The sequence below is a fragment of the Triturus cristatus genome, chromosome 5_1, assembly GCF_964204655.1.
Source record: "Triturus cristatus chromosome 5_1, aTriCri1.1, whole genome shotgun sequence".
Taxonomy (NCBI): domain Eukaryota; kingdom Metazoa; phylum Chordata; class Amphibia; order Caudata; family Salamandridae; genus Triturus; species Triturus cristatus.
The window spans coordinates 767,094,489-767,113,435 of record NC_140587.1 but is presented as its reverse complement, the minus strand read 5'-3'; the positions used below and the strand labels follow the sequence as shown (position 1 = coordinate 767,113,435).

At 46.6% G+C, this 18,947-nt stretch overlaps 1 protein-coding gene across 2 annotated transcripts in view; it reads right to left on the bottom strand.

Moving 5' to 3' along the window:
• Window positions 1–18,947, bottom strand: part of OSBPL1A (oxysterol binding protein like 1A) — a 1,951,189-nt gene that overhangs the window by 1,605,631 nt on the left and 326,611 nt on the right. For both annotated transcript variants that reach the window (XM_085605749.1, XM_085605748.1), the window contains exons 7-8: window positions 15,167–15,311; window positions 1,091–1,158 (exon numbers count right to left, since the gene is read on the bottom strand). In XM_085605749.1, the coding sequence (XP_085461875.1) occupies window positions 1,091–1,158; window positions 15,167–15,311 (213 nt within the window). The remainder of the gene's footprint in view (window positions 1–1,090; window positions 1,159–15,166; window positions 15,312–18,947) is intronic.

Genomic DNA, 18,947 nt, shown 5'->3' with positions numbered 1-18,947 from the left:
AGTCAATGGTTTGGATGCAGGAGAGCTTGTAAAAGAGCTAAAATTGCAATAGATAATAAAAAGGTTCATCTGCTTCATACTTTAATACATACCAAATGCCTTCATAGGACCAGTTTTCTGTCTTCATAATAAAAGTAAATCAATAGTGAAACCTGGTCCAACAACTCCTTTATTACCTTATCATCACTATTTGCTACTATAATAGCAAGGCGTGGTACAGCAACATTCTTTCCAGGTCATTAGTGAGTAAGCTTTATCATCTTTTTCACATACAGTAGTTTGTCTGCAGCATCACAACTCTATTTTTAAGGGAAGGGGCGTGGATTATGCTATAGTCACTACTTTTCTATAACAGCAGTCATATTCCTTTGTCACATGTCTGTTAACATCCATTTTCCTCCTTTCTTCCTAAAATGTCAAAACTCCAGGGGCTAATTTCACAATTTGGAATATCCTGGTCTGGGTAAAGAGTAGGCTTCCAGAGCACTTTTTTGTTCACATGGGACACCTTTGTTGAAAAGAGTCCTCTTTTCTTTTGGCATGGTGTTCGTGGTGACAGAGTCAAATTTTCTACTAGGGTAGAAAGTCTTAACGTCTTGAGAGATGGCAACAACTCACAATTTTTTTCATTTGTATAGTTCACAGTCAATAATGATTCCAGATGAAAAATCACAAATAAGGAATTTGAGGTAGGATTTCTTCCAATCAAACCATGGTAGAAAATAATCTTAGATGGTCACCAGGAGTAAGTGTGAATGTCTACTATTAGACAAAAGCTTAGATAGCCATCAACCATTATATGGCTGCAAATAGTTTACCTAGGATTACAATTCTGAGATCAGGAAAAACTTGAAAAGAAAGACTAATAATTTCTGGCATATCAAAGGCTAGAGAACCAGGATTATTACTACACATATTAGTCTGAAAAGCGGGATGAGGTGCTACTGAAAGAAAGGCAGGCATAATAATTCAAATGATGAGGCAGCAGCCTAAATGATCTATGAAAGATTTTTCAGACAAGGAAAGGAAGGAATCATGTCAAAGGTAGAACCATATTTCGAACATTTCATCCCGGTGAACACACACTCACCTTCCCTAGGCAGCCTCCGAGTAGATGTTTCATTTCTGTATTTTGAGCCAGGTCAAGAGGTGTCTGTTCTGTTAAACAGCCAATGAAAAAACACAAATTATCAACTACTTCACAGACTTGAATTTAAATATAAAATATTATTTACATAAAACTGAATCCAGGACTGTAATTGGCTAGCAGTATTATTAAAACATACGGAGTGTTAAGCACCAAATAATTCATTCTATCACCCATTTGTCAGCACTGTAGACCTGGTCCAGTCATGGAAAATTCTTGATCTAATTTGTCCAGTAGGCATCTCCTTTGTATTTACATGAAATCAGCTTCCTATAGCAAGTACAGACTGTTTATATGAACTGAAAAAATTATTTCAACTATAGTAGGGGGCAGCCTTAGTCATCAAAAACTTCCCACAGGTCAAGGGTATCAACCGATCTCCATTAAACACATATGTAATTTCAAAAAAGCATTGCAGGATGACTGAGTCAACAATCTAAAATACAAATAAATGCTGTGATGATCCGTTTTGTCACCAACATTCACTAATAAGTTTAGTGTTCACAAATGCTGGTGAATGGACACAGATGTGGTCAATCTACATCCTGGCACTTTTTTTATTCTGTCCATTTGTATTTTCCAGATCTGTGTTTAAATAATACCATTGACTCACAAACGTAATACTAGAGTACAAAAGTCAAATATATGTCACCATAACACAGTAAAAATAACTCTAGAAATTAATGGTTACTACCCTGCAGGCTCCATGTAAAAGTGGCCCATACTCCCAAGGTCTACGTGATGAGATTTTATCTCACTAGATTTAACTCCTTGTGCTCTGGTTCTGATTAAGTATTTTTGTTTCCAACTTTTGCACAAAAAAGCAACATGACCATATATACAAATACATTGAAAGTCATATTCTATTAATATTTACTTCTGTAGGGAGAGAGAGAGCATGAGAGAGGACACAGCACATCCCCACACTTAAAGGTAAAAAGTGACAGAGACAATTGTGCTCCTGTTGTTAAAGTTGACACCTCACTTCACAGGAAATCTGACTTTTTTTATCCTCAATTTATTCACCTCTTGACCAACCTGTGCCAAATTATGGAGCAAAGCGTGTAGAGGAGGATATCTTCCAGCATTCCATATTTGATCAAATGGTTCAAACTTTATATTGGGGGCCATTAAAATCGTTTTTTCACTCACCTAAAAAATAGATTTCCTTTGGATTTTTTGTGCATGCTTGACTTCTAAAACCGTTGAACAGATGGCCATCAAATGTTTATGGAACAGAGACTTTTCAATCAATTGGTGCTTTTTCCTGATTTGGTGAGTTTTTTTAAGTTAGGATGCTAGAGTTTTAGAAAAACAAGCTTTGCTTTGTTACAAAAACACTTATCTATAGAAGCCAAAGATATTTGGAGTTGTTGTCTGCAAAGTTCAGATAACAAAGGTTAAGTTTGAAATAAGAGTGGTCAGGTTTGCTAAGCTTTCATCATCATTCATAACTGTGGATTCATAGTCTGCGTTGTCCCATAGGGCAATCTCTATAAATGTGTAGATGTTTGCCAGGCTGGCACACAATGTAGGAACATGGCCAGCTTTTCTGTTCATGAAATAAATTCAGCAGATAGCACCACCCGAAACTAAACATCCCTTCTTGAAAACCCCAGAAACATTGGCCTCACCCAGCATGTTACCAAACCCACCCACACTGCTGGACAATCTCAACACCGTCAAGACCGACAGTGATCACTTCACCATGGGGCTCCAACTGGTGGGTGGTCAAGGCTCGGACCTACAACCCATTCCAGGAACATCATAATAATCAACAGCAAAATGGACATGACCGCACAAGTCAACACCGTCACTGTATCCAGCTTCCACACCCTGAAGATACTGAGGAAGATCTTCAAATGGCTCCTATGTAACATTAGAAAAACTGTCACTCATGCCCTAGTCACATGCAAGTTGGACTATGGGAACATCCTCTACGCCATGCTCACAAAGCAGCTCACTAGAAGACTACAAGTAATCTTGAACTCAGCTGCGAATCCTACTTTTGCCTGAGGGGTGCCCCCTCCCTCCCCCCAAGTGCTGGGCTTCAGAAGTGGGGTCTGCAGCTGTTCTGCAACAAAACTGATGCATAGTCACCACTGCCACAATTGAAACCGATGCAGATCCTTCGACGCTGAGCAGATCTGAAGACTTCCCTGCACGACTCTATGACAATGAATTGTCAATCTGAGATCCTGACTGAGAGGTTCGACTCCAATGCAGCGCAAATCCGACATCCCAGCTGTGAGACTCAACTTCGACACATCGACCTAACTACGTGAATGGAAACAGACGCATTGTACTCTCGAAGACCATGCTTTGCCCCATTCAAGGTACTTTGCCAGCGGGAGCTGTTTGAGTCCTGTAGCCGGCCTGCCTTTCATCGTGGTCAGTCTGAACTTTGCATTTTCCCCAATCTAGCGCAACCTCAAGTAAGCTTTTACTGATATTGACTTCTAAGTACTATTTATGGATTATTCTTTAAAAATTCATAACTCCGGTTCTACTTATTGGATGTTTGTAGTTTAGGTCTTGTTTTACTCAGATAAATATGCTCTGTTTTTCTAAACTTGCGTGGAGTCTTTTTGTGGTGTTTTCATTGTGTTTGTGTGCATGTTGCACAAATCCTTTACACATTGTCTCTTTAGATAAGCCGGACAGCTGTTTGCGAAGCTACCAGACGGTGAGCACAGGTTATATTTAGTGTCTATATAGCTTACCCTGACTAGAATTGTGGTCCCTACTTGGAAAGGGTGCATACCTCTGCCAGTTAGAGATCCAATTTTTAACACTTGGCTTTTCAATTACCCCAACCTACCATAGGCAGTCTAGGCGTGCGCACACACCTGCTCAGCACCGGGATACCCTTGCAGGTGACAGTGCATTTTACAAATGCACACAACATACCATACCATAACGTAACCTTGAGCCGTTGGGTCTGGAGCATGGCACTCCACACCTGCTGAGTCACCGCTGGTATGCTCCATCTTCAGTTCTCCCTTCTGACATCGGTGTAACATGCAACACTAACATTAGCTAACACTAGCCTTGATGCCCAAGAGGAGATCGTGTTTTAATTCCCTTGTACTTTGGGAGGTGCGGGCTTCCAGCACAATGGCTCAGCCATATTGGAAGAGCGATTCCCCTTTGTTTTATTTCATTTATGCTTTTCACATTCTCATTGTTATTTTAACTGTGATTAATTTACCAGTAGTCATTAGTCTGCAGGGGAGCCTGCAACTAATTTCAGCAGACAGATCTTCTACCTTGCACCGTCATATACAGCCCATTGGTTTTCTGGTCGCACCGACCCATGGGAGACCGCTTTACTTTTGATCCCGACGGCTTTTCATTATTTTCTCGTGACATTGCTCATCGTGCCCTGAAGAGTCACAGTTGTTCTACTGTTGACGAAACACGTGTCGGCTGGCGCCCTTTGTACTGATGAAAGACATCGTTTGAATTAAAACAACATCTTTCCATTGTTCATTGAACTTTGTTGTTTTTTCTGTGATCTCATTAACAAAATTGTCACGTGTGCACAGGATTTGCTTATAACTAATTTCAGGGGTTGCTGGACCCCAGTTTTTGCTTTAATTTGCCCAACCGATTTAGCTATCACCTGCTTGTTATTGCTGAAGAGATATTAAGCGTGCTAGCCACACCCCTGCCATGCCCCTGAACACGACAGGCTATATCAACGCCACCAAAGAGCGTCCGTGCCTGGACAAGGCCTGTCCCCCTGATCCTCCAGAGGCAGAATTAAGGACACAAAGTGCAAGTTACTTACCTTCGGTAACGATATATCTGTAAGAAACATATGTTAGTTATAAATTCCTTACCTTAGAATTACCCCCAGGCGTCAGACGGGATCTGGAAAGTTTTTCATCAGCAGTACCCCTGTGCTTTAGAAGGTGGCTTCGGTCTACTCCGCGTTCGTCATCGTGGTCGCCGGCATGACGTTGCGGTCGCTACATAGACGCTGCACTTGTGCGCTGACGTCAGTTCTGTACACGACTTTCCACGCCAGAAGCGCAGAGCCATGCAAGATACTGACCTCTGGTGCACAAAACTAGGGCCCTGAAAGGATGTCCTTAACACTAGAAGTCAGTTCACAGAACGGGGAAGATGGGTGGGGCAGTAAGGAATCTATAACTAACCTATGTTTCTTACAGATATATCGTTACCGAAGGTAAGTAACTTATTCATCTGAAAGAAACAGTTATAGACTCCTTACCTTAGAATAGATACCCCAGCAATACCAACCCCGGAGGCGGGTTTGCAAACTAAGTTCACACCAGAAAGTCCTGGAGAAAAGAACGGCGAAAGATGCCGTCACTCCGGACTGGTCTGTCCAGGCAGTAGTATTTGGTAAATGTTTGCAGCGATGCCCACGTGGCTGCCCGACAGATTTCATTAAGGGGGACTCCTTGTCCCAAAGCAGTGGTAGCTGCCGTCGCCCTGGTGGAATGGGTGCGCAGTCCCACTGGAGGCTCCCTCTTTGCCAAAGAATAGCAAACTTTGATGCACAGAACGACCCACCTGGAGAAAGTCTGTTTGTGCCCAGCCCAACCTTTCTTAGCGCCCAGGTAACCAACAAAGAGCTGGTCATCCACCCAGAATTGTTTTGTGCGATCCAAGTAGAAGGAAAGCGCACATTTTGGATCCATATGGTGGAGCCTCTCTTCCTCTTTTGAAGGATGCAGAAAGAAGGTGGGCAAAGAGATGGTTGTTTGGCCAATGTGGGAAGAAGTAACCACCTTGGGAAGAAAGGGAGGTCTTGTTCGAAGGACGACCTTGTCCAGATGGACAGACAGAAAGGGGGGCTTGGAAGAAAGAGCCTGTAGCTCACTCAGCCCGCGTGCAGAGGTGATGGCCACCAGAAAGGCAGTTTTCAAAGTGAGAAGTCTGAGAGGACAGTTATGTAGCGACTAAAAGGGAGCGCACATGAGGTAGGTAAGAACCAAGTTCAAGTCCCACTGAGACATTACGAAGGGAAAAGCAGGAAAAAGATGAGTAATACCCTTTAGTAATCTATTTACAACAGGGAACTTGAAAAGAGAAGGCTGATCAGGAAGCCTAAGGAAGGTTGAAATGGCTGAGAGGTAGCCCTTTAGAGTGCCCAGAGCACAGCCCTGCTGGACCAAAGAAAGGAGGAACAAGAGCACCTCAGAAAGAGGGGCAGAAAGGGGATCCACAGCCTTTGCTGTGCACCATGCCACAAATTTGTTCCATCTGCCGGCATATACCGTTTTATTGGAGTGACGCCTGGCAGCCAACATAACATCACAGACTTCGGGAGGCAGGTCAAACGACGTCAACTGCCGCTGCTCAATCTCCACGCAAGGAGGTAGAGGCTGGACAGGTTCGGGTGGAGGACCGTCCCCTGCTGCTGCGACAGAAGATCCTCCCGAAGAGGCAGTCTGATCGGAGGATCGATGGCCATGTTGAGTAGCTCGGGATACCAGACTCTTCGTGCCCAATCCGGAGCCACAAGAATGACTTGGGCCCAGTCGCACTTGATATTCTTCAGCACTCTGGGCATAAGTGGTATAGGTGGAAAGGCGTATCGAAGACCGCAACTCCACTCGCGATGAAGTGTCACCTAGCAAGTGCCGCCTTGAAAATTCCAACGTGCAGATTAGCTGACATTGCACGTTCGCTTCGGTGGCAAATAGATCTAACCAAGGCTCTCCCCACTGCTGAAATAGACCTTGCACCACCTCCGTATATATATACGCCATTCATGATCCATCAAGCACCTGCGGCTGAGTTCGTAAGCCCTGGCGTTCAGGGAACCTGCCAGGTGTTGAAACACCAGGGATATGCCCCGAAGTTCCAGCCATGTTCAGAAATGGACGGCCTCCTGACATACGGTCCATGACCCTACCCCGCCTTGTTTGCTGCAGTACTACATGGTGGTGGTGTTGTCCGTGACCACCTGCACCAATCTTCCCCAGACAGAGGGATGGAATGCTTTGAGGGCAAGACGAATCACCCGAAGCTCAAGAAGGTTGATGTGGAGTCCAGACTCCGCCGGAGACCAGAGGCCTCTGATCTCAGCCTCCCCCATGTGGCCGCCACATCCCAGAAGTAAATCATCGGTCACCACTGTGAACTCTGGTTGGGGCAGGGAGAGCATTCTGCCGCTGACCCAATCCTGGATCGTGAGCCACCACTGCAATTGGCGTGCAGTGCCCTCTGAGATCTGGACTAAATCGTACAGATTCCCCTGATGTTGTGTCCACTGGAACTTCAGGTCCCACTGCAGAGCCCGCATATGCCATCTGGCATGATCCACAAGCAGGATGCAAGAGAACATCAGACCAAGCAGCCGGAGGGTCATCCTGACCGAAACCCGGGACAGAGGCTGAGAGATCGGAATCATAGCGGGACATCCTGGACTCGCTGTTCGGGAGGATAAACCAGAAACTGTGTCCGATGAAGAGGAGCTTCTGAGAGGGGGTCAGGTGAGACTTCTGCACGATGATGGAAAACCCCAGTGAATGCAGGAGGTCGGCCATAGTCTGGAGGTGGGAGACGACAGCCTGGGGCTAGTCCACCTCCAACAGCCAGTCGTCGAGATAGGGGAAGACTGGAACCCCTGATCTGCGCAGATGAACTGCGACCACCACAATTACTTTCGTGAACACCCGAGGGGCGCTGGTAAAGCCAAAGGGGAGCACGGTAAACTAAAAATGCTCGTGGCCTACCTTGAACCATAGGTAACGCCTGTGGGCCGGCAGGACGCAGGTGTGGAAATAGGCGAACTGCAAGTCCAACGCTACCATCCAGTTTCCAGGGTCGGGGGCAGACAAGACCTGAGCGAGCGTCAACATTTTGAACTTCACCTTCTGGAAGAAGCGGTTGACGTTCCTGAGATCTAAGATAGAACGCAGGCCTTTGTCCTTCTTGGGCACCAGAAAGTAGTGGGAATAGCAACCACAACCTACTTCTGGGGCAGGAACGCGCTCAATGGCTCCCTTGGCCAAGAGAGCAGTAATTTCCTGTAGGAGAAGAGCCAGATGATCCTCCGACATGCGATGATACTGAGGTGGCATGGATGGAGGGGTAGTCTTGAAGGGGAGGGAGTTGCGCCTTCGGACTGTGTGCAAAACCCACCTGTCCGCCGTGATGGTGCGGCAGTGGGGGAGGTGATGGTGGATCCTGCTGCCCACTGGCATTTGGTGGCCCTGAAAGGTCGGACTAGGAGGGTTTGGAGGCTGCAAAGGGGGCTGTGGTGGACTGGCCCGCCTGCTGGCCCCCAGAACCATGAAGCTGGTTCCCACATCCCCGGCCGCACTGAGGCTGAGCAGCTTGAGCCGGCCTGTGGCTCTAGGCAGGATGTGGCAGTGCACCCCTTCTGTAGCCACGAAAGGGGCGAAAAGCAGACTGCGCAGGGTGGGTTGTGGAGAGGCCCAAAGACCTGTCTGTCGCCCGAGAGTCCTTAAAGCACTCCAGGGTGTTGTCTGCCACCGAAAAGGCGACGGCCATCAAAGGTCATGTCTATAAGAGTGGATTGGACATCCCCGGTAAAGCCAGTCGATCGCAACCAGGCGTAGCGTCGAAGGGTTACTGATGTGGAAATCGTCCTGCCAAGTGCGTCGGCGGTATCCAGCCCAAAGCGGATGGTAAACTTTGCTGCGTCTCTCCCCTCGGCAACTGAACAGGAGAGAACGGCCCGGGCCTCCTCCGGGCACTGGGGCAGCACCTGCACTACTGTATTCCACACAGAGTGGGTGTAACGGCCCAACAGGCATGCAGGGTTTACCAACCGCAGTTCCAAGCTGGTGGAAGAAAATATTTTCTTCCCAAGGTGGTCCAGCTTTTTGGAATGCCTATCAGGTGGTACATTAGGGAATGCGCCTTTAGAAGTGGAGGCTTGGACCACCAAGGTCTCAGGGATGGGGTGTTGGGAGAGGAAAGTGGAGTCGCCTGGGGCCGGGCGGTGGCGTCGGGCAATCATCCTGTCCACAGGAGCCCTTGTGTTGGGCCTGGAACAGGTGCTCAAAAGGATGTCCATGAGGGCTTCATTACAAGGCAGCAGGGGCTCCAAAGAGCTTGCTGCTGGTTGAAGCACCTCTGTCAGGAGGTTAGTCCTGACTGCCATCGTAGGTAGCTCGAGGTGCAGAGCCTAGGCCGCCCTATGCAACACCACTGCGTATGACGCTCCATCCTCTGTAGCCACGGTAGGAGGAGACAACATGCCAAGATCTGGCGAGGTATCCAGACCACTGGCTTCCCCCAGTTCCTTTATCCAGTCCTATTGATACACCAACTGGTCGGTTAAAGGGTCCAGAGACCCCTCCCAGTCCTCCTCACCCTCCTCTGGCTGCCAATCTGTTCTCAAAGAGCCAGGGTAGAACTGGGGCACTAAAGAACCCGTCGGCATCGGATCCGGCTTCGGTCAATGCTGGTCCGACTCAGTGTCTACCTCGAGGTGGAGGCCTGGGTCGATGTCGGCTGGGGACACAGCAGACACTGGTGGCAGACGTGGTGGCAGTGGAATGGGCGCCAGGGGAGACGTAACAAGGTTGACCGGCGCCGATCCAGATCCAGGCTTGGATCCAAGGGGACCATGCGGCGCCAGGGTCGAAGTCGCTCGCGCTGAAGGGCCAGGGCCCCCAGCCAAGTCCGCGGGGCCCGATGGCGCGCTGGTGGAGTCAGGCTGCCCAAAGATGGCGTGCATTGCTTCGTAAAACTGACAAAGCTGGGCAGGCGTTGCTCCTGGTTCCGGGAAGGGGGGTAAACCCGTAGCCGACCCATACGGGCTCCTAACGATGAGCCGCAGCAGGGCCACTACCCTCATTCCTCGTAGCGTCGTCCGACAGACGGGGAGAAGTCGAAGTGCGACCATGCTTCTTCGACTTATTCTGCTTCAACTTGCCTGACCCAGAGTGTGAAGACTTGGATTTAGAATGGTGTCGCCTCCGCGACCGGTCCCTCGACCTCCTATGAGACCGGGACCTTGAGCGACGCGGAGCCGACTGCTTGGTCTCAAGTAGCTTTCGGGGCCACTCACGCAAAGACTTCGGGGCCATGGTCCGCCAGTCAGAGCAAGACTTGGGGTCGTGGTCGCGCTCCAGGCAGTGGAGGCACACGCGGTGCGGATCAGTCACCAACATCAGTCAGCTACAGGAACCACAAGCCTTAATTTCAGGCATCCTCGTGCACCAGGAGTCGATGGACTCAAAAAACAAAGTTGAAAAAAGTCGAGAAAAAGTCAGTCATAAATCACTGGCGGTACCGCTCTCTCCGGATCTGCGCTTGCTGGCGCGGAAAAAGAAAAAACTGGAGTCAGCGCGCAAGGGCGGCGTCTATGAAGCTACTGGGTTGTCATCCCAGCGACCACGATGCTGACGACGAACGCAGAGTCGACCGACGCCACCTTCTGACGCGCAGGGGTACTGCTGACTAAAAACTTTCCAGATCCAGTCTGACGCTTGGGGGTAATTCTAAGGTAAGGAATCCATAACTAACTGTTTCTTTCAGATGATACTTGCATGATGGCCTGCTTATCTTGCTTCCAGGTAAGAACACGGGTTGTTCCAAACTTGACTGTCTTGCTATCCCAGCAAACACCGGACTCTGCTGTAGCAGCTGTGGTAACCATCTAATCATACACAATGCAGCAATAGCTATGCACACCTGCTCCTCCAACCCGCACGCTAACACCTACCCTAAGAACACTTTGCTCTGCGCGCTGCTTAACGCTAGATCCTTAATCAAGCATAGTTTGGTATTTCATCTATTTATGGACACCCGCAGGCCTTCCCTGGCATTCATTAACCAATGTGGGCCGACCCTGAATGCATCCCAGATGTGTTAGCGGCATTAGCCCCAGGTTATTCTCTCTCCAGACACAATAGACTGCATAAGCAAGGCTGCGGCTTAGCAATTGTCCACATGGCCAAACTAAAAATCAGCAGTAATCCAGCACCTTCACAGTATTGCGAGGCATTTTATTTTAAAAATATACTTACTAGTACCCATACTTTCACTGGCATACACCTATATTGACCGCCTGGCCTCAGGCAAATCTTTTCACAGGAAATCATTAATCTCCTGGAAGGACATATCCTATCCACCAATTTCACCATTCTAGGTGTTTTTAATTTTCAGCTAGAAGCACTTCATGAATTGAAAACATCAGTCCTCCTTCAGACCATGTCCAGTCTTGGCTTCCTCCAAATTGTAGATGATCAAACAAACCAGGCAGGGCACACCCTAGATGAAACCTTTACAAACAATACTCATAACTACCACCAGCATTCTTCTTCTAGCGTGGTCTGACCGCAGGGCTATTTTTTCCAATCTTACCCATAACCCCCCTAACCACAGGCCAAAAATCAGAACGGGTACTTTCACCTCTCGAGCCTGGCACAACATTCAGCCGGATCTTTTCTTTGAAAAACTAAAGGTTTCGCTTTCTACTCTCTCTAACAACACTGATGCAGCGGCTTCTCACTACACTGAGTTGATAACGTAGCCCATCTGCTGGCTCCACCCAAAACGGAGGAAACCTAAACGGAACAATTTATTAGCCCCCCTGGTTCACAGCTGAGCTAAGGGCACAAAAACAAAGCTGCTGTAGACAGGAGAAAATATGGAGGTGAAACTACGAGGCAGAGGAGGCTAACTCTGCCTAGCCACTTACAAATCTCTCATTATCGGAGAAAAGACCTACTATTTCACCAGAAAGATAGATGAAGCAAAAAACTCCTCTAAAGAACTTTATCAAACAGTGACCAAGCTAACTGCTGCCTCCTCCAATAAGATAAGCCCCAGTAGCCAATAATTCTGCAACATTTTGGCCAATTTCTTTCTACACAAAGGAAAAACTACTTACAATGTATTCTTTTCCTCTATCCCTCGCTCAGCCAACACTAGTATACCCAACATTACAAATGAAAACAGGCCCACATTTTGCGATTTCACACCGCCCACTCTAGAACAGGTCACCAACAAACGGAAAGCCACATCTTCTGGATCCTCCCTTGACCCTTGCCCACCAAAGGTGGCCAAACTAGTGGCGGCGACTATTGCCCCTCAGCTCACCACTATTTTCCGGCTCATAATCTCGAATGGTAGGTTTCCTTCAATTTGGAAGAAAGCTTCCTTACTCCCACTATTAAAAAAAAAAAGCAATGCTAGATCCCAAAGATCCCAGCAGCTATCACCCCATCTCCTGTCTCCCCCTCCCATCAAAGATCATAGAAAAAATCATGAATCTACAGCTGGTGGATCACATGCAACCTAATAATCACCTAGATACCACCCAGTTTGGTTTCCGCAGTGGCCACAGCACAGAAACAGTTCTGATCAAGGCCACCAAGGAGATCAGGCAGGCACTTAATCAGGGCGGAGGGGCAGCCATCATCCTGTTTGATCTTTTGGCAGCTTTTGATACAGTAAATCACATATTGCTGCTGGAACGTCTGACGGAAATCAATGTCACTGGTTTGGCGTGGGATTTACTAAAATCTTTCCTCTCGGACAGAGAACAGTCAGTCCGGTTGGATTAATTTGCCTCTCATCCTTTCTCTTTCCCATGCGGGGTCCCACAGGGGTCCTCGCTCAGCCCAACTTTACTTAATATTTACTTCACACCTTGTAGTTAACAGTTTTGGCTTCTTCTTGACTTCATACGCAGATGAAAACCCAAACCGTCATCTCACTGGCCAAGGATAATATAGGTACAAGTACCAGTTTTTGGGAGTGCATGCAGGCAGTCATCATGTGGATGAGCAGGTACTGCCTTGAACTGAGAGCAAGAAAAAAGAGAAGTGCTACTCTTTGGTGAAGAAAATTCCTATTGGACCCCGTCCTGCTGGCAGATATGGGCCCTCTTCCAACTCCGGTCACCGAGACCCGGAACCTGGGAGTTCTAGCTACACTAATCACGTCAGCGCCCTGTCCTCTTCCACTTTCTTTACTTTGAAAATGCTATAAAAAGATTCTCCCGTTTCTTCCTGTTCACCTCCAGAAAACTCATTGCATCATTGTTAATGACCAAATTGGATTATTGCAACCGTTTACTACTCACCACACACCAGTATATCCTTAAAAAACCTGAAAATATTGCCGAATACTGCAGCAAGACGTCTCTTGAAAATTCCAAAACATAATTTCGTAGCCGCTGCTACATTGACTCCCTATTAGACAGAGGATCACGTTCAAGGTTTAGACCCCGACTTTCTCCAACAAACCTTTAACTGGTACACCCCAAGCAGAACCTTATGCTCTGACACAGCCAAACACATTCTGGTCCCCAAATTAAAACGCTCCACCTGCGAGGCAGGAGTATCTTTCTGGGAACTACAGTAATTTGGAATGCCCTATCACTACACATCAAGAGTGCAACTAGTCTTATGACCGACAGAAGGCTCTTGAAGACCTGGCTTTTTAATACCAGTTATCTCTTTGCTCCTCTTCCCTGATACTCTTCTCCAGTATCAAAGCCAGCACCAAGACACCCCAGGGTAATAACATGCTTTAAAAGTATATTAACATAACATATTAACATAAAATCCTGCATGCCTCCATCAACAAATGTGGCGGTTTGGCTCTCACTGAAATGAGCCATCATCAAGATTTGTGCTAAACTCCGTACTGATTCTGTGACATTCCTGTCCCTCTCACCACTATTAGTTAACCTAATATTTGACTTTCATCAAGTGCTTTTAACTGCTGAATATTTGAAACAGTGGACTATGTGGTCACCTCATCCACTATTTCATTTAAGGCTGATGTGTTAAAGAGCCTTTGGTATTTGAGTGTTTGGAATGCAGATTTATTTCCAGAAAGTCCTGTTTAACAATTATCTACACTTTGCTTTAAAACAATCAACTGATCTGCAGACATTTACTACATTTCATTTCTTCCAAACAAAGGATAGGTTCTTTCAACTTTACAACTGACTGCATTCAATATCAATAACTTGCATTCTCTTTTCCTTTTTAAGTTTCTTCCCAGAGAAGAGGCTACCCTGCTCTTCTTGCTTAGATGATTTAGTTATAAGATGTTCAGCTCAGCTTTCACAATGGGAACTATGCATGTAATCATTTCAACCTGTCCCTCCTGGTAAGCTGGTGGCAGTTCACTGGTTTAGTATCCCAGGAGCCCCGAGTGACCAGCCAGCCCCCTCTCCGTCATTGCCTCAGCACTCAGATAATCAGTATATCACTATATATATGAGTGGGGAAAATCACACTGGTGTTCATTATTAGAAGAGAGATTCTCTAACTAGGAGTATAGTTAGCTTAATTTTTCATATTAAAGAAAGACTTTACCTGTTCAAATATCCTGGTTTATTAAGGCATGCTTATCAATAGAAGTGTCAAAAAATGCTCACATACAGTGAGGTCAATAAAAAAAGAATATATCACTTACCTGCCAGACACCACATCACCATCATGATTGGTCTGAGCGGTCTGGATCGGCACTCAGAGTGAAAGCCTGTGTGTGTACTCCACCCAGGCTGTGCAATACAGCCGGGTGGAGAACATGCTAAGTGTGCCTAACCATTTGGCCAGCCCAAGACAGCTGTCCAAATCGTCATGTTCACTTAAGTGCACCAACCACTCCCCACTGCTTGAAACCACCAAGCCCTGCCCCAAAAGGGAAAAATAAAATGAAAATAACATTGTGTTATTTTCTTTTTCGCACTGCTGAAAAGCAAAGAGGCGACGCTCCTCTGCCTTAGCGAAGGAGACGCCGATGAGTAAAACTGCAATTACACTGATTCACTGAAATTCATACTGATGATACTGAAATCGTACATTGACTGTAGTACATTAGAACCACCTCTGCACTCACAGACTGTACAATTCACCTTGCCTTAGCCCTTAGAATGTCCTTCCTCGAGAGTTCTAAATGTGACATGCAGCAAGTTAATAGAAAAATATACTGTTAAACATTGGTCAAATACACATTAGACGTATAATGCTTCTGTTTAGTGTTGAGTATTGGTCACACTATGTTTTATTACATTAGTCCTCATAACTTATTACTTACGATTGTTGTTCTTTATCTTAGTATCAGAACCACTCCTCAGTAGTTTGATGGCGGATTGCTTCAGACCACGGTAAGCTGCACAATGTAAAGGCGTATTTCCCATCTGGTCTGCACAGTTGACATCTGGAGGCTTTGGACCATTTAGCTGCACAAATATACAAAGGATTCATTTTCTTTCCATACATATGCTTTGGATATTTCTACTTGTAGTCGCCATTTGAAAGAACAAACAGCATAAGTCAAGAAATGGTAAGCAACCTATGTGAACTACAATTACATGGATACTTTAAAACAATTCCTCTAGGGACCTGATTCTCCCTGTGTAGGAGAAGGGTTGGAGCAGTTCTGATGGCTACAGGGATGTTGTTCCCGATACGGGCTAAGTAGATAGACCAGGACTGTTTCATATTTGGTTTCGTTTATTCCTTTGCCAACCTATACATGTCCCCGCTGCAAGCATGTTCGAATCTGCCAGAGATGGACCCTGGCAGACAGGGGTTCTGTTTATTGTGGCACTGCATATAAAGCAAAAGGTATTGAGGGCAGTGCAAGCTTGCAAGGGAGCCAATGGAGTCCATCAGACTGTAATACAATCAAGAGGCCCAAGTGTTGCTGTATGGCGTGACCCTTGATGGAGCGGGTTACCAGCTTGGGTTACTCACACATACCATATACTCACCTGGGCCCATAACATTCATACAAGTAAGCTAGTAAAAACCCGCTGTAATAAATTTTGTGTTTTACCTGTAATTTGATAGTCACCTTTACCAAACCTTACCAACTCGATCTCCTCGTCAATTTTCCTTCGCTCACTGAATCAGGTTGCCAAGTTAGTTTGAAGTAGAAATGACATTAACTTTACCTTTGAAGTAACCACAAACTCGAAAAGTTTTAAAATCTTTATTCAATCAATAATTTTGTGAGTCAAATCAAACACAGTTCAACACCTTCTTTCTTCAAGAAGAATTTAAAGTCAAACAAAGCAAAGTCACAAATAAAAGATCAATGAAGATGGTACCTGAAGAGGGAGAAAAATAGAGAGCAGTACAAGGACATAGTACACAGATTTATAATTACCTAGGATAGTGCGATGAGCGAACCCCTGGCCTAGAAGTCGGGTGAAGCACTCCCAAATAGGGCTGGAGATGAAGATTCGAGACAGGTTCAAGACCGGGGAGGTGACCTCTTCTAAGTGCAACGCCTGCGTCGCATCCCTCTCTGGCACTACTCTCCTCGAATAGTTCTTCTGCAACTCCCCTTCTAGATGATTGGATTATCGACCAGTATTTCGGTCTTTCGAGCAGGGTCTCTGGCATCTGGAAGGTCTGAGACAGCGTCTTGGACAGCGTCTGTGGCAGCATACGTGTCAGGTCTGAGTCTGCGTTCTGCTCACTAACTAACTAACCTACATCAATTATACTATTCTGTGTTCGTTTACCACCTCCCAATGTTTCAATATTGCGTTTTCCCCTATTCTGATTGGACAGGGCAAGAAGGGGAGTTCATCACACCATACTAAAAGTAATATTTTTCTTAAGACCATTGTTCTAATGTGTCCGCCACTTAATTTACTTTCCCAAAGCTTTATTCCCACCCGCATTTCACGTTATGATCAATACATTTTGAAACATTATTTTAAGTTTCTTCATTTGTCCGGGTCAATAGGTTGAGTTCTCAGGCGTCTCTGTCCAGTGTTGCCTTGGCTGTGCTTCAACTGTGCCATCATGGTTTCCGGCAGGTTTCTGTGCGCCTGCGCGCAAGTCAGGTTGGGTAGGGATTTCAGTCACCCTCCGAGGCCCAAATATGAACAAATAATAAAGTCCGAAAAAGACACGTTCGAATACGAAAATAAATGATTTCACTCTATACCACTTATCTCTACTCTATCCCTATTTACTTAGTTTAATCTTTCGCATTAGTGTTTAGTAGAACTTATAGGGTTTAGTTTAAGCAACAGCATGCACATTTACATGTGAGTTTCAAGCGGACATATTAAGAGCTATTGCGCAGCTGCAAAGTTTCCCCCAAGCATAGAAGACATTATACTATGTAGATGCAGTAGACGCATGCACAGTGAAGTTCCCGCATTTTTGGCGGCCATTTTAAGACACTCGGGTTACTTGTTAGTAATACACATATAAAAGCTTCCCCTAGATACAGTATGTTGTGTGTAATGCAATATTAGTATTTACAAAACAGATTGGTTACGTGATTACATGTTATTTGAGAGGATTGCATACAAGCAAGTTTCTTTTATACGAAACCTTGCTCCATCCCCCTGCATGTATAATGCATTGCTGGTGGGCCGACGTGGTGTCTTAGAGGCCTGAGAGCAGGCCATTGCCAACGTCCAGATGTGAAAGTAGTATTTAGATCTCTTCAAAAACAAAAAAACTCCACATTATGCCATGAACTCTCTACTGACTGGCCTACATCTGGCCTTTCTTTCCTAGGCAACTTCTTTATAATATTTTGGCCATCCAACGGAAAGGTGCCTCTTTTCTCAGTCTTAATAATCTCTACATGGAATCAAAAGGTGGAGCTTCTTGACTGCATACACCAGTGGTCTCCAAATGTTTCTGTAGTGAGAGCTACTTCTTCTCAAGGAAAGTCTTCCAGAGCTACTAGAACATTTTATAACTGTAAAATAGTGACTACACTATGACTGCCCTAAGCAGGATTATCAGTAGTTACAACCCAAGTATTCTAAGTGCGGTTACCAGCAGAAAAGCCGGGAAAAAATTCATCAAAATAAAATGCCTCCATCTGACTTATGAAGTAACCTTCAAATCGGGAGGCGCTAGAGGGCGCACGGCGAGATGGCCGCCTGCTAAGTTGGCTCTGCTGGTCGGTGTTAGGAAACAGCAGATATCGGCGACATGCAGTGATCCTAGCGACATACAAACGGCGTACCAGACCCTTTACACATGCTGGAATAAATATGTGATGGTTGGAGACTTTGGGGCTGCAGACCCGCGACGAACACTATGCTCTGGACGCTCGTGGCTGCCAGGGGAGCGGACAACATGGCGGCGCTGGAGTAGCAGAGCGATATGGGCCGAGACTAACGGGGATCGGTTGCGGAGACGAAGTGAGTTGCCGTCGCTGCGCTGTGGAGCTGCTGGCTGGAGGTGGAGATCTCTGGAGCCGCGGCTCCGGACCGGCGTTCAGGCAGAGCGAGGTGGACGGCGCGGACGGGAAGACGACCCGGAGGCAAAATGGCGCCCGTCATGTCGAACTCTGCTATCTTCAGGAGAACACGAGTGAGAAGCGGAGAGGGGAACTAGGTATGTGGCTCCTGAATGCAATGTGTGAGACGCAGCCTTGATACACATAACGTTACTCGGAGGAGACCGGTGGTGACCGGCGGAGAGCGGCTGAACCGGGTGATACAACGGGTGCATGGACTGCCGGGCTGATTGCAGGCTGAGAGTGCAAGTGAGGCTGTGCGCTGCAGAACTGACGGAGGGTGCGTTGAGCGCCTGAAAAAGACAACTGGCCCTGGGAGCGAGGCGACAGTCGGGGAAACGGGAGAGCCGTTTGAGGTGAGGAGGAACTCCTGGAGTGCTAAATATTGCCGTGAAGTGCAGGTGCGAGCGCCGCAGCGACCCCTCCAGCAACACAGTGCGAAGAAGATGGAGCTCGAAGCGTACGTGGAGGTGTGTGGCGCCATGGGAAAGGCCGACCGAGGCCAGACGAAGCTACACTTTGACGCAAAAAAATCTGCAAAAGCGCACACGGCACCATCGGAGGAGGTTGCGGAGACTGCACAGACGGCGCC